General features: G+C 35.5%; 1 protein-coding gene across 5 annotated transcripts in view; it reads right to left on the bottom strand.

The window, feature by feature from the left end:
- LOC150098253 (transcriptional repressor p66-beta-like) overlaps positions 1 to 27,311 on the bottom strand; it is a 98,742-nt gene that overhangs the window by 30,614 nt on the left and 40,817 nt on the right. For all 5 annotated transcript variants that reach the window (XM_090406167.1, XM_090406163.1, XM_090406166.1 and 2 more), the window contains exon 3: positions 11,980 to 12,697. In XM_090406167.1, the coding sequence (XP_090262293.1) occupies positions 11,980 to 12,697 (718 nt within the window). The remainder of the gene's footprint in view (positions 1 to 11,979; positions 12,698 to 27,311) is intronic.

The following is a 27,311-nucleotide window of genomic DNA, read 5'->3' as shown; positions in this document are numbered from 1 at the left end:
TTACTTGGAAAGTGGTGAATGAGTGTAATAAGCTGCCAGAGTCTGTTGTGTTGTGCCATGACTGTGAATGAGTTCAAGGCAAAGTATGATAGATACTGTGTGGACATTGAATATTGTTCTTGACGTGATATTTAGGACCTCCCTCGATTAGTCAGAGGACTCCTTGGAGTTGCCCGTAATAATAATAATAAAAAACATGTAGGATATATGTTTATTCAATTTAATTTATAGTATAATTTAATTAAAATTGAAAGTATAACCAACTTTCAACATTATCTATTTTCATATTTAATTTGCTATCTTCACTAAAACTTAAAAGAACCTGGTTCAACATACTCAATTTTTATAGCAGATTTAATGCTACTTATCTTCATAATGTCATCCATATATATATATATATATATGATGAATATGTGGATTACACCTACTTGGAAAACACTTTGATTTCAAATCATGCTATTTTCCATTATCTCTCTCAATTCTAATTGCTATTATAAGGTTTTATCTTGTGTCACAATATAACGCTTCACTTAATATCAGTGCTGTGACAGTTTTTGTAGGCATGCATAAATCTTACCTGGAACATTTGATAGAGAAATCCTTTTAATTTTCATAGTTTTATTATTTTACTTTCTACTCCGTCTGGAATTCAATATTTTTAAAACAGGCCTTCTGAAGTATCTGGCATAGAAACTAAAAAAATTTTACATCTCCATATTTGAAAGCAACAACAAAACTAGCTACATGTGATTATACCTAAAGGACATAATTAGATCACTCAAATACTTGTTTGAAATTTTGTGCTCTTATTCAATTATGCATCATGTGCCTTTGCTAGTATTAAGCTAGAAAATGCCTCACAGTTACTGTAGACAAAATATTGGGATTAAAATATTTACTTTTTTTTTACTGTTGTGTGGTGATAAACCATTATAACTGTTTAAGTAATAACAGGCATTTCTGGTGAAATATTTTTTTTTAAGTTCTTCTTCCTTGGCACTAAAGCCCCATATAAGGCCTTGGCCTCCCATTTTTGGGTTTCATAACTCACAACGAGGTGGGGTTGTTACGCCTACGCTCAACCATGTGTGTAATTGTCTGTGAAGCATTTATTCTTAAGACTAGTTTGCCTGTTTTGCGGGAGGGAAAAACCCTGCAGACCATGCCCAAGACCGGCTAACTTAGTTATGTCTGAGAAAGATCCTTAGCTCCTGACATCAGCGACGAGAATCGAACGCAGGACACTCCTTTCCCAGGCATATGGTAGCGGAGCACATAACCACTTGGCTAACCACGTGGACTTTTTTTTAAGTTGCCTTTCAAAATTTTACTGGAAATTTCAAAAAGCAACTGGAATTTTTTGGAAAGGCCTCCAATACTGCAATGCACTTTACTACATTCCTTAGAGATGTTTTCTATCACTGTTTTTGTCCTCACTTTTCTCATTTAATAATTTTTTAACAATTATTCCAGACATCCAGAATATCCTTATCTTCAGTTTTGAAGTCACCTTTCATTATCTTCAAATCCCTTTCTTGTATACTCTTTCCTCATTTCCAAGCTTTCCTAGAGGGCTCCGAAAGATATTTAACTTCTATATCTTCCAAAGTATTCCAATGACACACTTCTGTGTTTGCTTTTTTACATTTTGCTCCAATAAGGGTACAGGTCAAAATACAAAGAACTTACTTCTTTACAAGGACTATCTCTTTTATTGCCTAAATCCATCATGAGGATCTAATTTTTCTATCCTTGAAAACAATTTCACCACATGGTTCTGCAGATGAGTAGATCAATGTTTTCCTCAGATTTTGTTACTTAGTATTTTTGGTGTGTTTCTTGGTACACGTTAAAGATAACAAGAAATTATATACCGGTAATCCCGTATAACATGGTTGTTAGGTTCCTAAAAAATGCTGTGTTATGTGAATTCATGTTATACGAAACAAAGAACTAGTACAATAAACAGGGTTAGGTTCCAAAAGTTAAAAAAAACTATGCTATTTTCTTTTTATAACTAAGAGAAATGTATGTTTATTAAAACAATAAATGATCAAAAGTATTACATAATGTTTTCTTCATCATCACTACTAAGCACCATTAAATGAGCGCGTTTTCTTTCTGCAAAATATCCTTATTTCGATTGTTTACTTTTAGCTGGGTGATCTTTATAAATTTCGTTATATGAAGCTAAGCACGTGAAGTTCTCTCTTAAATTCTGTGCTTCTTTCAGTGGAAGGATCTTCATCAAGAAAGTATAACTCCAATTGTTCGGCTAAGTCTAGGCCTTTCTTTATGCTTTTTCCATGCCTCCATGACCTTGATAGATTAGTCGTCGACTTTATTCAAAACCCATTGCAACGATTTCCTGATGTAATTAGTTTTAAATGTAGCTATAATTCCCTGATCTAACGGTTGGGGTAATGAACTAATTGAAGTAATAAACCTGTATTTGGTGGTAAGAAAATTATTTTGACATTTGGGTGATTTAAATCTTTTGGATGGCTGGGTGCATTATCCAATATCAGCAGAACTTTAAAATCTAGATTTTCTGCTTTAAATAGTTTTCCACACTTAGTACAAAACAGTTTGGAAACCATTTTTTAAATAAATCAGTAGTTACCCAAGCTTTGTTATTTGCTGTTCAATAAAAAGCACTCTCATTTAGGTTTTTCATTGCACGAGGATTGAGGGATTTATTAACTGACATGGGTTTTTACCATGTGACCGCCTGAAGCATTACTGCACGTAAGTTTTACACGGTCTTTTGATGCTTTAAAACCTGGTGCAACGTTTTCATTTTTTGAAATAAATGTTCTCTTGGGCATTTTTTCCACCAATGGTTCATCTCGTCAGCATTAAAAACTGATGTGTTGTATATCCACCCTGTTCAATAATATTTTGCAATTCCTTTGGATAAGTTTTGGCAGCTTCATTATCAGCTGATGTGCCTTCCCCTGGTATTTTTATGTTTTATGTTTAATGAAAAGCGTTTTCTAAAACAGCTGAACCAACCTTTGCTAACAACAAAGTCAGGGTTAACAGCAGATTTTTCCTTTTCTTTTAAGTTGTTGCATATTTTTAAAGCTTTATGTTTAATAACATTGGTATCCAGTGGGATCCGTTTTTTTCAGCAGTCATCAATCCAAATACTAAGAGCTTTTTCTATTTTTTCAAGTATTGGTAGTCTGGGACGAGTTGTCATATTTGCAGAGATAGAACAACCTGCAACAACGGAAGCTCTCATTTTCTGTTCATTTTTCTGTATGGTCTGGATTGTTGCTTCATTTAAATTCAAGGTTTGTGCAACATATGATACTCCCCCCCCCCCTTTTTAAGATGATCCAAAATCTGTATTTTTAATTCTAGCAAGATGAAACGTCTTTTAAGAGGTACTTTTTTACTTCTGGTAGACACTGTTCAGGACTACAAATTAATTCAAAAAAAAAAAAAAAAAAAAAAAAAAAAAAAAAAAAAAAAAAAAAAAAGGTTCAATAATACATACAAATAATAACACAAAGAAGAAAACAGTGAAAGTCTTAAAATATGTTTAATACTCCACGAACAAAATGAATTTAAAATTCTGTACACAAATCTGACACGATATACATGCTCAAATGAAAAATATCGAATGAGATGGTGTTTGCTCTTAAAAGCTCTCATCACGTCCTGTGTTATATGGGGATTTCCCCAATTCCTGAACCGTGTTAGAGCGAGAACTATTGTAGGAATGCCGTGTTATACGGGGCTTTTCCCCAATATGTAATCCTTTAATCAAGGAAGCAAAACAATTTTTGCACGTGAACTATATTCATGTCTGAGCTACATGTATATAGAGGCTAATGACTTGACATCACTTGCCTTAGCATGTATCCCATAATGCAAGGCACGCACACCCTTTCAGACATGTAAAATGCTATGCATAATAGGAAAAGCTACCACTCAGACCAGTTTCGACCATTATTGAGGTCTCATCAGTAGGAGCATCAGAGGTGAAAACCAGTCTGGGTAGTGGCCTTTCCCATTATGCATAGCATTTTACATGTCTGAAAGGATGTGTGTGCTTTATAATGTTATAATCTTTATAGTATATAATGGTTGCAAGATTCAGTGCCCAACCATTTAATATCACGACCATTCAGATATATGCGCCCACTGCAGAGAGTGCAGATGAAAACATTGAGAGATTTTACAGGGATCTACAACTAGAAATTTATGAGGAGCTGAAGCAGATCCTCATAAAGCAAGCCTCCTCCATCATTAGAGGAGACTTGAATGCAAAGATTGGCAAAAATAACACAGGATGGGAAAAGGTTATGGAGAAAGAAAAGAAATGAACGTGGAGAGATGCTTCTGGAATTTGCCACGGATAACAACCTGATGATTTGCAATACCAAATTCCAACAAAAAGATTGTCGTAAATGGATGTGACGCTCCTTCGATGGCAAACACAGGAATATGATCGACCTGATATTAATAGACCAGAAATGGAGAACCTCAGTTCAACAGTGCAGATCATTCCAAGGAGCTGATACTGATTCGGACCACAGCTTAGTGATTGCAAATATAAGACTAAAGCTGACACAGAAGTACAAAGGAAAGTTCCAAAAAGCTAGAGACATCTCAAAACTAAATGAAGACAGGCTAAGAACAGCATATCAGAACATATTGGAAACTAAGCTTAAGATCCCAAGTGAAAAACAAAATATAAATACAAGAACAGAACGACTGACTATAGTGCTAAAAAAAACAGCAGAGGAAGTAATTCCTGAAAGAGAAAAGATCGACAAGAAATGGATAACTCAAAAACCCTAAAACTGGTACAAGAGAAAAGAGAACTGAAACTTAAGAGATAATTCAGAGACAGCAGATGAGTTATACCTTCAAAAATGCAATGAAGTATGGAAAGCAGCAAGATCTGATAAAGCTAAATGGTTGGAGGACCAGTGCAAAGACATTGAACAGTACTATGGAGAACACAAAACTAGAGAGGTCTACAAACTTATAAGAAATGTCAATAGGAAGTGGCAAACAAGATCAGTAGCAGTCAAAGATGAAAATGGTAAAGTATTGATGGACAAGACAGAAATCATACACAGATGGACAAAATATTGCAGCGAACTATATAAAAATCAACTAAATGATACTGTAACAGAAGTAATTAAAGAACTAAAAGCAATTTCTCCACCAGCAGAGATCTTTGAAAATGATATCTTGGAAGAGGAGGTGAATAAGGCTATAAAACATCAAGAACAACAAGAGTTTTGGAAATGACAACATAATAGGCGAGATGCTAAAATATGGGGGAGAATCAGTTGTAAAAGAAATACACAAGCTATGTAACGAAATATGGAGATCAGGGTATGCCCCCGAAGAGTGGAAAAAATCGGTCTTGGTTGTTCTTCAATAAGAAAGGCAGTGCTTTAGAATGCACCAATTACAGAACTATTGCATTAATGAATCATCTTGGTAAAGTGCTTATGAAAATACTAACAGTATGCCTGAAGGGTCATATGGAGGCACAATCTCCCTGATGAGCAAGCTGGATTTCGACAAGATCGAAGTACAGTGCAACAAATACTTGCACTAAGACTAATAGCAAAGAAAGCTCAAAGAAAGAACAAAAAGATATATTGCTGTTTCGTGGACTTCCAAAAAGCATTTGATAATATTGCCCAAAATATAACATGGGCTGTCTTGGAATCCTATGATGTGGACAATAAATTGATATGCCTGCTGAAAGATATAAACAGCCAAGCACAAGCAAAAATCAGAATAGCAGGTGAGACTGGTTTGCCACTAGTCAAGGCACAAGACAAAGGGACCCAATATCACCAATAATCTTCATCACACATCTGGGAAGAACACTAGATAAGATTAAAGAAGAAGGTGGAGGCATATCAATAATATACACAAGTAATAATATTAATAATATGTCATCTGCAAAGCAGAGGCAAAAACTACCTCTGCTTTGCAGATGACATCGTCCTAATGAAGAAGATGTAGCAAGGCTGGAACAGACATTGCAAACACAGAAGGAAAAAGATATGGACTAAATGTCAACTTTGAAAAAACTAAAACAATGATATTCGGACAACAGGAGTTACTGAACAGAGTTACAATAGACAGATTTCAACTGGAAAATGTAGACTACTTCGCATATCTTGGATGAAGCATGACTTGGACCCCAAAAAAGAGATAAAAATTAGAATAGCCAGAGCAACAACTATTTTAACAGCCATGGACAAAATATGGAAGAGCCGAGCTATAAAGATGCAAACTAAACTGCGCACTGTAGAAACCTGCATCTTCAACAGCATGCTCCATGGATGCGAGGCCTGGGTACTCCTGAGGGAATTAGAAAGGAGGATATTGGCATTTGAGAGGAAGTGCTATAGAAAGATCTTGAGCTGGATATAGAAAGTGAACAATGAGGAAATCTACAGACAAATACAACCAAAAGAAAACCCGATCTAGAAAATAATCAAAAGGAAACTACGTCTATTTGGCTATATATGTAGAATGAACGATGAGAGAAAATTAAAAACATTGCTGTTTGGAATGATTGAAGGAAAGAACAAAAGAGGAAGACCAAACAGAGAATGGGGCGATGACATCGTCAAATGGTGCAGAAATTCTATACACAAAACTGAGTCATCTTGCACAAAATAGAATGCAATGGAAGAATCATATCAAGATGGCATCAGACACATACAGGCATTGAACCCATGGTTGTTGATGATGATATAATTTCTTGATATCTTTAATATATATAATAGAACCTTGTAGAAAGGCTTATACATTGGCAACACATGACTATTAAATTATTTAAGGAATTTACAACGTATACTGGAATATTAATTAAAAGAAAATTTAATAAATTACCTTAAATAGTTTAATAGAACCAAGGTATAAAACCTTTCAACATGTGTTTCTTGTTGTTAAATGGTTTTGAACCCAAGATTATCAAAAAAATCCTCCACACACCTCCTACAAGCATCTCACAGAAACAAGATTTCAAAAACGCTATCACACTTCCATATATCAAGAATGTTACTGACAAGATGGCTAAATTACTAAACAAACATAACATCAAAGTAGCCTTTCTGCCCCTGGAAAAAATTTCAAGATTTCTATATCTCCCAAAACCTCCACATCATCCTTTAAAAAAACCAGGTGTTTATAAAATTTATTGTTCTTGTGGCATCTGCTATGTAGGACAGACAGGAAGATCTGGGGAAATACACATGAACGAACACCAAAAGGATGTGCAAAACAGAAGAGAACACAAATCAGGTCTAGCTTTCCATACCACTTTTAAATCTTCATCTTAATTATGTTGACAGGATATGCTGACATGGAATTTCTGCAATTCCTCTAATAGCTCCATCTCTTTTCCATTAATGCTTATTTGTGGCAGTGTCTATTTTTAAATTCTTTTGAGTATTAAGTTTTTATAGCTAGCTGACTTCAAATTTGCTCTGGTTTCCTGCCAAACACAATGGAGGTGTGTTTAAACAGTAAATGCCCCCCCCCCCCCCCAACAAACAAACATGATATTTTTTCATATTTTAACACCATACTATATGTATGGTTTAAGCCAATACAGAATACAATTCGTTCAGATTATCTCAAATTACAGAACATCTTCATTCACCCCAGACTTAGTGCATACCTACTAATAGTATTAACCACACAAATGTTAGGAATGGAAATTGTAGAAATCTCCAGAGGGTTTCACATTTCTTACAGACAACATGGAGGTCTCCTCCCAGCTGTATATCTTGATCCTTTTTTTTAAAAGATCACTTGTGTACAATATTCCCTCTGAGCTGTGTGCATGTGTGTGTGTGTGTGTGCACGCACACCAATCAAAGCGAGTGTGCATGCATAGTAATTGCACACACACACTAAATTTTTCCTTTCAGCATTTCTAATTTGCAGTCAATAATTTTTTGAGCATAATATAAAAATGAATTACGTGATAAATCATACCTGTCGCTTATTTTGTAATTAATCCAATGTCTCCACTTCAATGCTACTCTCATTCCAACTTAATACAATCTAATTAATTACTTTTAGCCTGTGTCGTGTGGGCAAATTGATGCTGACGTCATCAAGTTGCAGAGCCATATTTGTTTAGAATGTCAACTGTATAGACAGTGCAGTCACTTGAACTCATGCAAGCAGTGACAGATTTTTGTACCTACATAAATTTAAGTAAATTAATTTAGTGCTTGCATTGCAATTTTACAGGTTATAGACAGATGGAGAAAAAAAGAGGCAACATTAATATGAAAAATATTACATTGGGGTATAAATTGAGTAAGAGTGGAAACTTGCACAGAAAATGTTTTCAGGCACACATAGGTAGGAAAAAATTAGAGGGAAAATTGCTTGCATGGTATTTATAAATTTGTGTATATCTTTATGTTGAAACATGGTTAAGTCCATAAATTCAGCAAATAATTATTATGATCAGCCTCATCTTTTTTTCCCCTCTAGATTTTCCCAGAACCAATGAAACTGAGTTTAGTGAAACTTTCCTTTTGTGTGTGGGGGAGAGGGGGATAACAGTCATTTCCACTGGTTTATATATCAAGCTAGCATTACCAGGTAGTTCGTGTATTCGTTATCAAATTTCATTTCTTCTTGCATGCAGGACTGAAATATTAATATGGATTATTCTGTTCTATTAATATTCTATTAGTTTAGCATAAATATACTTCGTTAAAATTTTAAGTGAAATCAGTTTATCTTAAAAGTATTCTATTCCCTCAGCCATACGGCTGGTGGGGGTAGCTATATGCTACCATACTAGGGAAATGATTATGAGCAAGGTGGTTTCCCGTTGCCTTCATTGTTGTACAATATCCTATGACTGTAGCCTGTGTGTTCACGGGGCCAGTTTACCTGCTTGCGGGATGAACAACCCCCAGATAAACTGGTGGAAAAAACCCTGATGTCCACACCCAAGACTGGCTAACTTGGCTTTGGCTGAGGAAGATCCTTAAGCTCCTCACGTCATCGATGGGAATCGAACCTAGGAACTCCTTTCCCAGACATATGGTGATATTCAATTTTAAATGTACAGGATGTTTCAAATTAAAATACCCTTATTCAGAGCAATCTGTAGAGAGATCTGGCAGATTAATTACCCTCAAAGTTGGTGGGAACCCTAACAGATCATGCAGAAGAGATTTTGACGACATGATAACAAGACCTTAGCTACCATGACTTTTGGCTTAGAGGTTACCTCAAAAGCATCGATGCAAAGTTCTTCACCTGGAAGGTTTGAAAGACAAAATCATGCATCATGTGCAAAACCTTTTAACAAATCAGTTGTGTTCTGCTTTAGAAAATGCTGTAGTATCAGCTCTTAGTCCCTGCACAGCCAACACATGAATGTCGCCTCCATTGATCATCCAGATCTCCTTGGAGCATGTCAGCTCTACGGGATATGTTTTTTGTATCATTATTTTATGAAATGAGTGAAATAAATCATTGAACAACTTTGTTTATCACTGACTCCAAGTCATTTCACAATCACAATACCATTCAGTTCACATGTAATTTTTTTCACTCACAGCGTGGTATTTCCCCTATTGGTCATTTTTTTTAATTAACTGTATTTTTCGATAGATAACATGCACCTCCAATATTTTCATCACTCCTTTTGATGTATAGATAACGCGCATGCGCCAACTAGCGGTAGAGTTAGGAAGTACAGACAAGAGGATGGAGGAATTCTTTAAAAGCATGTGCTTTGCTATTAATCATTCTCTTGTAACTAGTTGCATCAACAACTGAAAGGTAGGTGTACATTTTTTGCATTTTATGAAGTTACATTATTCCGTACATCCTGTTTTAAAATACAGGCATCCCTTGCTTAACGCAGGATTTGATTAACACGTAGAAATTGATTGCAGCAATCCCTTGATATACGTGACAAGAGTTTTGATTAACACGCCTTTATCCCTGCGGAGCTCGCAGCTGATCTGACAGATACATGCAAAATGTTTAATATAAATATTCTTACACAATTCAGTGTATAGCTTGGAGGTAATGAGTAGCTGTGCATTCATATGTTGCGAGTGATATTCCGCACTTTTTTTTTTGCTGTCAGTTTGGTTTAACACATGTTATGTAAAGGTTTGTGATATTTGACAGTAAATTGTATCTGAGAGATTCCGTGACCTCCGATGTCAGTATAGTATGGTTTAGTTCTTTTTTTTTTAAAATTCTTTGTTCAATAATTTCTAGATTGTAACTGAAAATAAATAAACCATCATGTATTACTGGAATAGAGAAAGAACAAAAGGCTTATTTATCATACATGTCCTCTAGGAGATGTGCTTTACATTATGGAAAATACCAAGGAAAGTGATCTGGAGCTTTCTCCACCTTTACTATGAGTTGCCCATAAGGTTGCTTATGCTTGCATCTGCCGAAACTTTTAGTTTCTATATATTTGGCACGAATCTCTTGTAGTTTCTATATTCGGCTAAGAAATAATGTTGGATTCAATATCCACTTAATTTGTACCATCATCTATTATATTTGCAGTGTTTTTTCTTTATGTTTTATTGCTTGTTTGCAGAGGTCTGGAGAGTCATTTTGCTTGTTATCGTAGAATTTATGCCGATAAGAAAAAAACAAACTGTTCAAACAACTCTTCATAACTTCTTTTGATAAAAAAATTGCAGTAAATAACGTAGGTACAAGTATTTATTAAACATTTACTTTGCATTCATTTTTTATCTTTCCTAAAAGAGTACCATATAAAACGAATTATTAATACAGTAATCGATCATGGACAATTTGTAATTTTTACCATTGATTATTAGATTTGATTAACGCGATTTTGATATATGCTGTAACATCGAGGGATTAATTGACCGCGTTAATTGAGGGATACCTGTATTTCATAAAGTAAATCATTATTTGTTTATATTGTTATTAGATCTGAATTACCCATGGAAGACAAAAGTACTTCTCGGAGAAAATCCTACACAGCATAGTTCAAGCTTGAAGTGGTAGAAGAAGCAAAGGAAAAAGGGGATCAAGAAGCTGGTAGATTGTTCAGTGTTGGAGAAAGTAGTGTTCGTGAATGGCGAAAGGCTGAAACAGTCCTGAAATGTTTACATACGAGGAAACGTGCTATGAGGCTTAGAAGGTGCTTGTGGCCAACCATAGAAAAAAAACTTTCGATTGGGTTGTTAGTGAAAGAGCTAAAGGTATGAAAATATCTACTGTCCGTGTGTTGCAGGAATCAAAAAGAATTGCACAAAATGATAATATAAAGGATTTCAAGGGCTTACCCATCTTGGGTTTTTGAATTTATGAAGAGAAACAATTTAAGTGTATGCTCCTCCACTAGTGTTGGACAAAATTTGCCGTGCGACTGGGAAGCGAAAGTAGCTAAATTTCGTTTGTTTCTGAGAGAAAACTTGTGTGGGGTTGATGCTTGTCACTTTGGGAATATGGATGGGGTTCCTGTAAGTTTTGACATGCCTAGTTCTAGGACTGTGAATCTGAAGGGAGGAGCAAAAGACTTTTACCTCTCATATGCATACCGCGCATGTTCATTTTTAACGAATTTAGTCTTTTTTGTATAGATAACGCACACGTTATCTATAAAAAAATACGGTAGTTCTTTTATTGCCAAAATCTCTTCTTTCCCATGATCTGGTGAGGTACCCAAAGTCTTGAAGATATTTCTTCAACCGGTTCTCTCAACAGATTGCTCTGAATAGGGGTACTTTAATTTGAAACACCCTGTATATTTATATGACATTTGTATGTACTGTAAATATTCATTCAATCCAACCTGAATAATTTTCCAGGATCAGGGAACAATGACCAAAGTAAAAATACAACAAAGTTTATATGTAAAATTCTTGAATTTTTCTGGATTGCAAACTTAAGCAGCATAGTTTGGCGGTTTAATAACTGTGAATAAAGATAAATAATACCTACCACAGAAGAATTCCCTACTGTCAACTGTTGCTGCTGCAGAATATTTTTACTGATCATATGTTTATTTGGTATAAGTGAGGTAGAAGGAGTACTGTCTAACATATGGCCACTACGTCCAACTGGAATGGGCAACTTTGCTGAAACCGGTGTCGGAGGAACACCTGAAGGAACAACTAAATTTTCTTTCATCATTTGACTTTGATGCAATTTCTTCAACAGGACTAACTTCATTTCTTCATTTCGCAGTTCTTCTCTCAGCTTCTGAATTTTTCTTTCTCTATCCTGCCATTCTTCCTCAGTCATCTCCTTTAGTTTTGGTAAAGGTGGCATATCCAATGTATCACAATCTGAATCACTGTCATAACCATTGTAGTGGCCATTTATCTTGGCATTTTCTTCTTCTGATAACACAATTACATCTGGTGAAGGAGGACCACTGGTACTGTAGGATTCTGTGTACCGTGCTGCTCGATGGGGCTGCAAACGAGTTGGTTGGATAGACTTGCTACTGTTTCGCTGCTCTTCACATTTAATTTTTCTCTTATTGACTATAGGTGGAGTAACATCTGGTGTTAATGTCACCTCACCAGGTTCATCTGACCTACACTCTAAGGAATCTTTATGTTTGAGACTCAGATCTATGCTCTCATCAGGACTACAAGATGCTTCAAAAGAACTCCAAGGTTCTCCACTTTTACGTGGTCTTCCCCTTCCTCGCCTAATGAAGAAACAATAAAAAAAATAAACTGTGAAGTAAATAAGTTTCTAAACATTGGCTGCCAGATCAATTTCATTAATTTTTAACAGTAATATTAAAACATGGAGCCTTCACAGCCCAGACAGCAGATTAGGTTTGAATCCCTAGAACACGAAGAATTTTTATAAGGACTTTTCAAGTGAAGATAAGTTAACCTATCTCAAACTGAAGATAATTGGTTTTTAAATCCTATAATCTCACATTTTCATACTGCAAGAAAAACAAGCTGGCCAAAGAATACATGTAATTCATAGTCAGAACAAACTAAAAAAATATATTAAATATTAAAATCTGTTAATGCCTTTTATTCCCAATTGAGAGCAGGCAAGGCCATTTTAGTTCTAACTTTTTTGGAGACCTGAGGGACAGTCAATTGTCACCTTTAGCCAATCAGATAGCTAGGCCAAGTCTATCTCCAATTTTAAATGGCATCTGGTGAACAGAGTAGTACAGCAGACAAGTGCCACTATCTTGTGGTCTCTAACCCTAATGCAATGTATTATAGACTGAAATAGTATGACTACTACGGCAATTTTCTTGAGGTTACAGGATTAAAAACCCAAGTTTCTGGACTTTTTTTAACGATTTCTTTAGCCAGTTCCCAAGTTAGCCAATCTCTGAAATATGTAACTGGATTTTTTTCTCCCAGAAACTTGGGTTTTTTTTCAATATTAAAATTTAAATACCATTCAATATTAAAATTTCTTCTTCTTCCATTTATGTATTATGCTCAACAGACTATCACAGCCAAATAATGCTATAATACAGCAGTTAATTTAATCCTGTTTATGTAGCCTTTGTCTATCAAATGCATGTATTCTCTGGGCAGTTTTAGGTTAGTTATCTGTCATGCAGGATGAAGGACTTGTACTGTCAGGAGTAAAAGCCTTGCTGACTATGGGATTGGTGACTCAGCTTCAATGGAAAAGTACTTATAAAGGTTCTTAAGACAAGATTGGATCTTTCAAACCAAAGAAAATGATCATTATCAACTGAGCTATGGAAACTCCTTGTTATAATTTTGTATCTGAAAAAAAAAAAACTATTACATTCTTGTGACTATGTTATGCTGTCTGTTTTATACAGTACAGAACCAAAAAATTTGCGACAAGCAAGTGACCACATAATGCTTTATAATAACAACTTCAATGTTCATAATTCAAAACTGGTTCACCTTTTCTAATTTTACAGATTAAACTGCTACCACTTATAATCTCACAAGCTGTTTCCCTGACATAATATCAGGTAATCCTCATCATTCTCTTGACACCCTGAACCTGCTTTTTTAGCTAGCTCTGCCTTCAAATATAGTCTCTTTTCTCCCCTCCTGGCAACTCTGTCCATACTTTCTAGAGACCAATCTTTGCTTTGCCTCATGTGCTATAGCATTATAGATGACCTTGGAGATGTCTACATTTCTTTCCACAGTGTGATTACAGTTTCTGCTACCTCAATTCAAAACCTACTTTGAGCAAAGATCTAAAATAATACTGGTTGGAATGAAGACCTTCATTCTGCACTCCCATACAACATTCCTCTGTGCCATAGCAGTCAAAAATAAAAATATTGCATACATCTAAGAGCCCAAGTTAAAAACCTCAGATTCTCATGCAACCTATACAACAGCTGAAATATTAAAAAAAAATCAACAAACCCAAGCAGACTTCATAAGGACTAAATGCAAAAAAGCTCTCTTACTCAAAGGATAGATAAGCATTATAGTCCCTTGCTAAAGCTATAAGGCATAATTTCTGCCCTTCCTATTTTTCACCTCTCACATTCTGATGGTACCAAGGTGACATTACCTAACGATATGGCTTGGCATCAGTCTTTTCCTCAAACTCTTGTATGGACAACCAAGATAAATCTCCTCCCACTATATCACAAACTGCTCAAAGCATTTCTCCTCCATTATTTAATTAGAAAGACATCAAGAAAAATCTTCAATAGTCTTGCTATTAATTGTCCCAGATGGTATCCCTCCAACTATACTAAAAGCTTGTACTCCAGAATTCAGACTGTATCACCTGTACATATTCATTTAGCATGCATCTACCCAACAATGTGGAAGCAAGCCATGATCCAATCTCTGTCCCTAAAAAAGGAAATAAAAGCTGGCCATTGACTACTTTCAACGTTGCTTTTTTTTTTTTTTTTTTTTTTTTTTTTTTGAGATTATTAAAGCAAAGGCAATGGGATATTAGTTTGATGGCCAACTTTTATTTCCCTTTTCTGGTCATCATTATCAAGCCTTCTGAGGATTTTTTTTAATTAAAAACTTCTTTTTTTTTTTTTTTTTTTTTAATCACTGGTGAGAGGTAACCCAGAACACTCTTCCTCTTCTCTTGCTAACCTTAAATTCTATTCATACTTTTGCTGATGACACTATACTCCTCTTCCTCATTCCAGAAATAAACAATGGAGTACTCAAAATAATTAAAATTTCAAGATCTTTTATAACCAAAATGCCAACAATGATCTCACCACTCCCAAGTGGGGAATGATCGAGTGAATTTCAATGCTATGAAAACACAATTCTGTCTTATTTCTCAGAAGAAAGATTTTACTTCACTCCCACTTACTTCTGATATTGTTCCCAACTCCAGAGCAGATAAAGTTTTCTCTTCTTGGGTTAACTTTCACATCTAGATTATCTTAGCATAAGCACATTGCATCAAAAGCCTCCTAAAAATTTGGCATTCCTTTTTCATGAATAACATTTGTCATTTTACATAACACTTGATAAATCCTAAAACTACCCAATCTTAGAATGCTGGTCTGACATTTCAGATAGTGCACCCAAAACCTCCATAAGAATGTCCAACTCTATCCAGAAGAGGACAATCTGCTTAACAGATGATCCCTCTATTACAGACTCCCTCCCAATCACTTTCCTACAGATGCTCTGTTTCTGCATTATGTCTTTTTCACCATTACTTTCATGGGTGTTGCTCTCCCAAACTCATCACTACCTTCCTCTAATCATTAAAGAAGATGAGCAGCTACTGGTCAACATCCAGACACAGTTCAATTCCAAAATTACTGAACTAGCTTATCATCTTTCTCTAGCTGTTCTTTGGAACAACCTTTTCTATACTGTTTATCCTCAATGAATACAACCCTCTCTACCGCTTCAAGAAACACAGTAACAGATTCCTTCTTTCTCCCAGAACACATGCACACAAACTTGCATTAGAGGTTATGTGACCTGTTGTGTGTGCATGGATTTGATGTTAAAACATCTAAAGCAATGTTTTCTCAACCTGTGGTCTGCAGACCACAGGCAGTCCATGATGATGGGACTTAAATTAAATAAATAAATATATATTTTTTAATTATCCAAACAAAACAAATTAAAATTGAATAAGTAAAAATTATTGAAATAAAATGTATACTTAAAAAAAAACAAATGGCAGCAGAATGTTCATTTCATGAACATTCTGCCACTACAATAATTTGTAGGGACAGAATTTCGAGTAATAAAAGACAGGCGAAGTGAACAACAAAATGGTTTTATTGCTTCCACCTTCCCTTGCTGTTTTGTCAGATTTGAAGTGAACATATGTTATCCACATTTCAACCAATTGCTTGTTGTTTATTGATTTTTATTACTGAAGGTTTTCCTCCTTCAACCAAGGCTCAGTATATCTTCAGAAGTGCTAAGTGATACTTGGACAAAGTGTGTCGTGAGTTAACCTCAGTATTTATATATTTTTCGGAAACGTTTTTTAATAATGGAAAAGTGGCTTAAAACTAGGACTTTGAAAAGAAAAGCAAATGAAATTAAACAGGTGATGCTAACTGTAATTGTGACACACGTGTTGTAATGGCAAGTAAATGTGATACTATTAAAGTCGAAGAAACAAGCAGTTCAAAGAAAAAATACAGTAGGAAATATAACAGTTCATATTTGGAATTCAGGTTTACTTGGTGTGAAGATGAAAGTGAACAGAAACCTCAATGTGTTTTGTGTTATGAAGTGTTGTCGAATGAGTGCAGTAAACCTGCGAAACTCTGACGACATTTAGAAACTAAGTAAATGTGATACTATTAAAGTAGAAGAAACAAGCAGTTCAAAGAAAAAATACAGTAGGAAATATAACAGTTCATATTTGGAATTCAGGTTTACTTGGTGTGAAGATGAAAGTGAACAGAAACCTCAATGTGTTTTGTGTTATGAAGTGTTGTCGAATGAGTGCAGTAAACCTGCGAAACTCTGACGACATTTAGAAACTAAACATTGTGATGTGAAAAATAAGCGAATTGAATTTTTTTAGCAACACTTAGGGACATTAAATCATGGGAAAAGATATAGTTTCAGCCATGGGTTCGATTAACCATGCTACCAGCCAAGACGTATATATATATATATCCAGTTTATCATGGATGTGAAGTGCATATTAAAATTGTAATACCATTGATATTACATTGAAATATACGATGGATACAAAGTATATGAGTATGCATATTTGATCCATAATGGCCGGTAAGGTGGTTAATAGCGAGGCACTGGAAGCATCCTGTCTCTTAAGTTTGCGCATAGTGAAAACAGGGAAAGCTCATTCTATCGGGGAAAATTTACTACTTTCAGCTATAAAAGATGTGGTAAAAAAACTATGTTTGTCAACAAGTTACTAAAAGATGTTGATTTGATTCCTCTTTCAAATGACATTGTTGGTCGCAGAATTAATGATATGGCAGGTGACATAGAATCTCAGTTAATCGAAAGAGTTAAGAAGAGCTCTTATTATGTGTTACAAATGATGCGCAGTTAATATGCTAAGTAAGATATGCACATGATAACAACATTCATGACAATATCCTGTTTTGTAGAACTTTGTCATCCCAAACAAGTGAAGAAGAATTATTTCACACTCTCGATAATTACATAATACACAAAGAGATCCAGTGGGAAAAATGTATGGGCTTCTGTTTGGATGGAGCTCTTGCCCTTACAGGCAGGCATAGTGGGGTTGTTCTAAGTTCAAGGAAGTAGCTCCGGATATGAATTGGGTACATTGTTTCATCCATAGGGAAGTGTTAGCCTCCAAAGGAATGCCACCAGAATTTAAAACTGTGCTATACAACGCTGTAAAGCTAGTTAATTTTATTAAGGCTCGACTGTTAAATAACAGGTTATTTTCAGTACTCTGCGATGAAATGGACAGTGAATATATACAATTTTTGCTTCATTCTGAAATTCGCTGGCTTTCCAGGGGCAAAGTACTAACTAGGTTATTTCAATTAAGGCACAAAGTTTTATTATTTGTAAATGAACATAATTCTGATTTTGCATCACTCCTTGTTGATGAAGCATGGTTATCAACACTATCCTATCTTTCAGATATATTTTCGAAATTAAATAAACTAAATCTCTCCCTTCAGGAAAATTCTTCAACTGTTCTTGATGCCTACAACAAAATAAAGGCATTCGAGAAAAAGCTGGTGTCATGGATTAGTTATGTAAAAGACAGACAATTTGCACATTTTCCAACATTGGAATCCTTTTTAGCGGAAAATGATATTTTTGTTGATTCTGAGTTTCTGGAAAGGGTTTGCAACTACCTCAAAACTCTGAAACAGAATTTTGAAACATATTTTCTGAATAACTTTTATAAGAAATTTCTGTGGATTCGCAATTCATTTCAGGCTTACACTCAATTAACTGTTCTGAAAAAAGAACAGTTAATTGAGTTTTCAAGTGATAATGGCCTTAAAATGCAATTCCGTGATCTTGGTTTGGCCTCAATTCTGGATCTTGCCTTCAGTGAGAAGTGAATTTCCTGAATTATCTGAAGAAGCATTGAACATCATCATCGTACAGTTTCTACAACCTATCTTTGTGAGAAAGGATTTTCATCACTCCTTCAAATAAAAACAAAATACAGAAATCGTCTTAGTGTGTGTGCCAATCTTCAACTGAAGTTGACCAATATTTAGCCACAGATATCCAGCAACTCTGTAAGGGAGCCGAGAAGCTGAACTATCTCATTAAAAGTAAGTAGCAATATAATTACAGTGGTATCTCGCTAATCCGAAAAATAAAAACCGCGCTAGTTCGGATTAGCGAATTTCCCCCCAAGAGACAACAATAACTAGCGTTTAAGACAAAAATAATCAGATTCTAATGGTGCATCAATTTAATTCTGTAAATAAATGAAGTAACTGATAGAAAAAAGCTACTGTACTGTAATGTAAAACAAAAAATACAGTACACAAGTTTATTTTAGTAAATCAGAATTACATAACTTAATTTGCGTAAAAAATATCACTTTATTGTACACAACACAAAAAAAGTTTCACAAGATAACAAAAAAAAAGTTTTTTTTGTTTCTCCGTAAAAAAAGTGATCGGTTTTCTTTTGCTTGGAAGATAAACTTTATTCGAATGCTTCTTCTCGGAGCTGCATTAGCAATAAAATTTTGTGCAATGGCGTATCATTCTGCTTAGACCATTCTATACACATATTAAAACTGTCAACTGCCCCTTCATGTTTCACTTTTATTTTCTTCGAGTTCTTTATCGTCATCTAATTCATTCTGTACGTCATATTTATAATTTCAGCATCCGATTTGATTTCAAATTCACTTTTGGTTCTACCTGTAACCCATTCCGTAACATCTGTTTGTGAAATTTCAACATTTAGATTTATATTTTTAACCAAATTATGCACATTTTTGTGTATATTTGAGATTCATGCCGACAATACAGTACGTACTGGTTGTACAAGATAACCAGTATAACCGTACAACTGACAGTATGAAAAAAAAAATACTGTACTGTAATAATAATAAAACAAATAATAATAGTTAAAATAATAATTATTAAATAAAAATGATAGTACACAAAATAATAATACGTAATAAATAAAATGTTTTTTCTTTCAAACTGCAGTTCGGATTACTGGAGGGTTCGGACTAAAGAGGTTCGGATTAGCGAGATATCACTATATATCATGTTTATTTATTTAATAAAAATTAAAACTTTGTTCAATGATGATACACTTTTAATCATTTACTCTCAATTTAATTAATTATGTTTGCATATGTATTCAAAACATGATTTTAGATTTATTATGTTATAAATGGCACAATTTTTCTCAAACGTTGGTAATCTCCACGTAGGATTTTAAAAAAATTACATAACTTAGTGGTCCGTAGAATTGTTTTAGGCATTTTACTAGTCCTTGAGCTTAGAAAAATTGAGAAACGCTGATCTAAAGCATTTATATGATAGAAAGCTTTCATCACTCAGTATGAAAATACTGCTTCAATTATTTAGAGGCATAAAGTCACTGAAATATCTTTATTTTGTCACACTCTCTCTCTCTCTCCGAATTTTCAAACTCTCATCCTGCTTACAGTACTGAAATGTGCTACAGGTTTCCAATTGATAATATTTCAGGCTCAGAATGGTTATTCTTTTCCTAAATTTACCAGTGCTTTAATTTTAATCATTTCTGTTGTTCTTTTTATTCTAAAACTCAAAGTTATTAGGAAAGATAAATTTTGATGCTCATCAAAAGGGGAAAGGATTAATGTGAGAATTATTAGTATGTAGACAGCAGATTCTACAGCGATTTGATTAACTAACATAACTCACAGAGTATCCTAAAACCATTTCGTCTTCATTCTTCTTTAGAGTATTTATAAGCAATTAAGTGAAATTAACTGATATCATTATAGTAACTTCACAAATTCATAAGTTTATGACACAAACAGAATTTAATTTTACCGTTATGGAGATAAAGGAATATTAATTTGGTAATCTCTCTCTCTCTCTCTCTCTGTGGTTTAATTTCTTATTCTTTGTTTCACTAGGTGCATAGCAAATATGTATAAAGTGGCTGAAACAGATCCTTTGTTCCAACATAGCTAAGATTTGAACATACATCTCAACTGTTTCAAAGTAAAACTAACCCATTGCATAGAGGGACTGGCAACTTAATTCATCTGATTACTGCAATAAATAGTTTTAATGGAAAAAAGAAAAAAACATTAAAAAGGGTCTACAGATGGTCTTGATATTGTCTGTAAATTATGGGAATTACAGAGACCAGATGGAATGGAAAAGGGCATTTCAAAAGACAGGATGGTAAACTTGTTATTTATTCAGGAGAGAGTAGCTGTGGTACTGAGGAAGTTTCAGGCAAAAGCTCTTCTTGGTTATAATCCTGTTAATGACAGGATACTTTATATTAGACTTAAGGCTTGTCTTACCAATGTGTCAATCATCATAGTTTATGCAGCCCACACACAGAGATAGGCCTGATGAAGAGAGCGAGGAGTTCTATGAAAGCCTACAGACTGTTTTAGACCGTCTACCTGCCAAGAAAGGATGTACTTTTCATTATAGGGACCTTTAATGCAAAAATGGGAAAGAATATGAGAGTGAGTCCTGAGTGTGGATGTTTGGTCTGGGTGAATGTAATACTGGTGGTGAAAGACTGTTAGAATTTGCAAATAATTAACAGATTAGTTATTACCAATACATCCCCATGACAGACCTATACTTGTACATCAACCACTGACAGATCAAGGCACCAGATTGATTACATCCTGGTTCTCCAACTAGTGAGGAGAACTCACCTGAAATGTGTGGGAAGGGGATTAAAGTTATTATTATTATTATTATTATTGTTCCGGGAAACTCCAAGGAGTCGACAGACTCATCGAGGGAGGCCCTAACATCATGTCAAGAACAACTATTCAACATTCACACAGTATCTATCATACCTTGCCTTGAACTCATTCATGGTCGTAGCACCCACAACAGACTCTGGAAGCTTATTCCACTCATTTACCACTCTCCAAGTAAAGAACCTAGCTCTAACACCCTTGTCAACCACGCTCTTGCCCAGCTTCCATGCATGGCCCCTAGTCCTCCCACCACCAGTCATATTTTCAAAAATATCTTCTGGATCAATCTTATAAAAACCCTTCAGTAATTTGAATGTCTCATCATATCACCCCTCCTTCGCCTATCGTCCAATTTCTGCAACCCACAAATCTTCAACCTATTCTCATAAGGTTCATTCCACAGACCTGCTATCATCTTGGTCACTCGTCTCTGGACCCTCTCCATTTCCTCCCCATCACAAAGAAACCCTGGTGCCCATAGCTGGGCACAGAAGTCCAGATAGGGTCTTATCAAGGCTCGATACAGAGGAACAACAACTTGTTCGTCTCTGCATGTTAAAGTATTTTTCAGAAGCCAAGTGATTTGGTGAGCTGTTTTAGTTACTTTTGCAATGTGCCCCCTAAACTTCAACTCCCTATCCACCAACACTCCCAAATCCCTGGCCTCATCAATCTCCTGGAGAATGGTTCCACCAATGCAATATACTGCTGCTATTCTTTTCACCCCAAAGTGCATAACATTACACGTTAAATTGACATCCATTTTTCCTAGCCCAGTCCTCCAAACTATCCAAATCATCCTGTAAAATTTTGACATCCTGTGCACTCGCAACTGCTCTACCCAACTTTGCATCATCAGCAAACAAGTGAACACTTCCTCTCAGATCCTTTCCAATATCATTGATGAACAAACTGAAAAGCAGTGGTCCAAGAACAGAGCCCTGTAGCACTACACTAGTCACAAGACGTCTTTTAGACTCCACTCCTGAATAAACCACTCTTTGATATCTCTCCTTCAACCACCCTCTTATCCATCTCACCAACCCTGTATCTGTACCCATCTGCTCCAGTTTACTGATTAGGGTTCCATGTGGTATCCTATCAAAGTGATACCAGTAGTATCACTGTAAACCCATTACCCCTATCCAGTTCAGCCATCACTGTGTTATAAAACGTGAGCAAGTTACTGAGGCATGATCTACCCTTCACAAAACCATGTTGTCCCCCATACAATATCCCATTTTCATCTATCCAATCCTGTATTCTTTTCTTGACTAATTTCTCTAAGACCTTGACAATGATTCCTGATATGCTAATCGGTCGGTAATTTACAACAGCAGTCTTGGAACCACCTTTATGCAGTGGAACTATTTTCCCCTCTTTCCACCCGCTCGCGACTAACCCAGACCCGAGACTCAAATTAAACAAAATGGTCAAGGGTACTGACAATTCTTTAGCTGCTTCTCGTACAACACGAGCTGGTATACCATCCAATCCCACAGATGTATTGACATTGAGGTTATGCAATAGACTACTCACCTCCATTTAATTAACCACAATTCCCGTATAATCTACTGGTTTATTCGTTTCTGCAATGTCACCACCTGGATGATATACTTTTGCAAAGTGCTCACTCAGTAACTCAACTATATCAACTGATTCAGTTACCCCCTACCATCGGCATTCTTTAAAATCAATCTGCCATGTACATTTTTCCTTTTACTTGCTACATACTTAAAAAACTGTTTAGGATTCTCTTTAGCCTGCATGGCCAATGTTCTTTCGTAATCCATTTTTGCTTTTCTTACCACACTCGTCACCCTTCTCCTTAAATTCCCCCCATAGTTGTTTCTTTTTTTGCAACTCAAGCTTAATGGTGTTATTCATCCATTTAACCCCTACTTGATTTATTATTCGGACTCTAGGTATACAGTCAGCCATTGCTTCATGCAAGCACTTCTTAACTACCTCCCATGCACTATCAACTTCTAGTCCTTGCAGTTGTACATGCCATGGCACTGAACCAATCAAACTCCTAAGCTTGTCATACTTTTCAGCCCGATAATTCCACATGTACCCTGTCTTAATTGAAAATTCTACACCTTTAGCCACCTCCCAAGTTAAGACCCTATGATCACTCTCACCAATTGGTGGCAATGTGGTCATATTTGTTACAGCCAAATCCTCAGATGTAATTACTAGGTCAAGCACTCTCTGACCCCTAGTATTTTCCATTACATGCTGTCGCAGATAGTTATCCCTTAATAACCGCATAAAATCCAGTTCCTTCCTCCCGCGTGTCCTCTCCTCACTCCAATCAATGCGACCATAGTTGAAATCTCCCATAATAATCACCCTCCTTCCACCCATTTCTTCTATTTGCTTGTGCATACTGTCTCCACCATCTTTTCCATCACCTGGTCTATAGCAGCACCCAATTGTATATTTAGTTCTGCTAGCCACAATCTCACACCAAATGGCCTCAAATGTGCTCTTTTCTCTATCCTGCAATTCAACTTCTATTCTCCTTGGCTGGAGCTCATCAGCTATCATCAACAATACTCCTCCCCCCATTTTATTCTCTCTGTCATTCCTGAACACACTATACCCATCACATTCAGTCCCACTAGTTATATCATCTACAGTAAGCCAAGTTTCACTAATACCTATAACCTGTGGTCTGGAAGTGCCAACCATGGCCAAAAACTCTTCCTTCTTGTTCCTAATACTCCTAGTATTAGTGTACGTAATAGAGCATACAGCCAAGAAAGATCTATGCCCAATTAGAAGACCAAGAGACCCATGGACTGAAGAATATATGAGATCAGGAATGAAGCATTACTGACAGAAGAATAGGAAACACAGAGAAAAGAGTACAGCAAGGATAATGAAAATTTTGAGGTGCCCTCTTACCAAGAAAATTTTGATGTGGAACCTCCACTTAAGCATGAGGTTGAAGGAGTAATTAAACAACAATAAAGTCCCGGGTGCAGATAGGATCCCAGAAGAGTTGTTAAGGCCACAGGGGATGGAGTGATAAAAGTTTTTCATAGATGGATTACAAGGATATGAGAGACAGGACCATGGCCAAGAGATTAGATGAAGTCAGTCTTCATACCACTGCACAAGAAGGGAGATATGAAGGATTGCAAGAACTATAAAACTATTAGCTCAATCTCTCATGAAAGCACAATGTTATTAAAAATTATCCTAAATAGGATTGAGTCCAAAATTAAGGCAGAAATGCCTAAGGAACAAACAGGTTTTAGGAAAGAAAGGGGTACTAGAGATGAGATTCTTTACCCAAGACAGATTATCGAAGAAAAGTATAAAGAATTTAGACTCCCTAGGGTAATGTGTTTCATTGACTACTCCAAAGCTTTTGAAGGTATTCAGCATATGAAATTGTGGGAAGTAATGAAATTAATAGATTTTACTCGACACTATCAGGTTCATAGCTAACTTGTACAGTGAGCAGGAAGTCACAGTAAGAACAGATGTTGGATTAATGGATTGACTTCAGGTTGGCAAGGACGCCTACTTTCTCCTCACTTATTCAGCATCTATGCTGATGACATCATGCGAGAAGTATTGGATGAGCTTAACACTAGAATCAGGATAGGTGGCAGATTGTTCAGTAACCTGAGGTGTGCTGATGATACAGTACTCCTTTGTAATGACAAGGAAGAATCAAATTCCTATTATCTACCCACAAGGGGCAAACAGAATACAGTGATACCTCGGCTAACGAGTGACCCTGCTAACGAATGTTTTAGTGGATGCGTGTGCTAATATAAAGCAGAAACATGAATGGTCGGGCCATTCCAGGAGCTTATCTTTTCCATCTGTATGTGTGTGAAAAAGAAATGAGCTGACCACATCACGCAGGGGAGACCCACCAACAAGACTGAGTTGTTTATGTTTGAGACAGCAAGAAGTGAGACGCCTCATACCAGTGTCAGTACGGTGCACGCTCCATGTGGCTGTGAATGCGAGAGGTAAGTGTGATAGCATTTATTCTTTACTTGGCTAAATTCTACTATGGGGGATTAATTTATAATTAGTAAATTCTATTCTTATCTAATTAAATAAATAATATGCTATATGTCATATTTCTTTTATATTTTTCAGAAAAAAATTTTCTTGACAATGGGTCCAAAAAAAGTAAGCGACAAACCCAAGGGAAGCAGAAAGTTGCTCACAACCGAGCAAAAGAAAGAAATAATTTCAGACTTTGTGCCTTGGTTGAAGACAAGTGTCTAAATCACTTTAAAAAATTCTGAAAAAAAGAGAAGTTCAATCAACTTTGGACAGATTTTTGACTTCTGCTTTAGCAAAGAGATAGAGGCCAGCTACTGAAGAAGAGGAGACTAACCTTGAATAAACTTTGAAAATTTGGAAGAATAGTAAAACCGTTGTGTACATATTTTCAGTTTAATAAAGTGTATATAATAATGTAAAGATAGTCAGTTTTTTATTCTACTTTCCATTCTCCTTCATCTAATTGGGTAGCAGTTCATCTCAGCCTTTGGTGAGTTTTTGCCCTTTTATAGTGTGCTTTTTACTATTTTATAAAACTTATCTTTAAGTAGTAGGCAGCACATCCAGAACGAATTAAACGATTTTTTATAGAAACCGACAGGAAATCATGTTTTGGCAAACGAATGTGATTCCAGAATGAATTATCTTGGTTAGCCAAGGTATCACTGTATTATGATAGTAAAACATTAAGAACTTACAACATTACTAATTTCCTATCAACAATTTTGCTCCAAATCAATCTGTTATCTGTCCAGGCTCCAACATTATCAGATCTTATATTTCTGTCTTCTAAGGTATCAATCTACCTATATCTTGGTCTTCCTCTGAGTCTTTTTCCTGCTAACCTAGCACAGAACACCTGCTTTGCTAATCAATCGTCACCAATTCTGTTTAACTGACCATACCACCTGAGATTAGTTCTGCTCTAGATGCTAACAATGTCAGGTTCTTTCCTAATAATCTCATTTTTAATATGATATTGCAATTGATGCCATCTGTTCATGCCCCTAATCTTTCTCAGGACTCACATATCTGTGGTTTCTAGTCTTTGGTCAACTTTTCTAACCCAGCTCTCAGATCCATAAGTTAAAATTAGCTTGAACACTGTCTTGTATATACAGCTAGTTAGTGTTTTGACTAATTTCTCTCTTACTATATATAAATTTATTCAGTTCACTTCCTACCATACCAGCTTTGTTGATTCTGTTGTCTATTTCCATATTTAATTTACATCTTCACTAAAACTTGTATCTACTTAGCTGAAATGTTTTACTTGTTCTATAGGTTTTCCATTCACAATACAGTTGATATTTTCAATGCTTCTGTCTGTTTTCATTGTCTTGTTATTGCTTATCTTCATACTATATCTATTATAATTGTTATTCAATTTAGTCAAGGAATCTTGCAAACTTGTAGCAGATTTATTTAGAAGTATAACATCATCTGCATAAAGTAAAGAGCTGAGATTAACATTTCTAATTTTGATATTAGGTTTAATACCACATTCCTTCATAATGTGATCCATATAGAGAATGAATAACAGAGGGGATAATGTACATCCTTGTCAGACACCAGATTTAACATTAAACCATCTCCCTGTACTTCCTTCAATTCTAACTGCTGACTTATAACTCAAATAAACACTTAGTATTACATGATATAATGCTGAATTGACACCATACAACAGTAGTGCTTTGAATAGCTTTTCTCTTGGCCTTGTCATATGCCTTTTCCAGATCTACACAACTTAAATACATATCTATTTATTGTTATATTCCTATGATTCCTCAACTATTTGTTGTAAAGTGAAAATTTGATCCTGACAGCCTCTATTTCGCCTGAATCCAGCTTGTTTTTCACCAACTTCCCTTCTGCAATCCTTCTCAAGTATACTT

The sequence above is a fragment of the Typopeltis vanoorti genome, chromosome 16, assembly GCF_054136105.1.
Source record: "Typopeltis vanoorti isolate ZY-2024b chromosome 16, IOZ_Tvanoo_1.0, whole genome shotgun sequence".
Lineage (NCBI taxonomy): Eukaryota > Metazoa > Arthropoda > Arachnida > Uropygi > Thelyphonidae > Typopeltis > Typopeltis vanoorti.
This window is presented reverse-complemented; position numbering and strand designations above follow the sequence as displayed.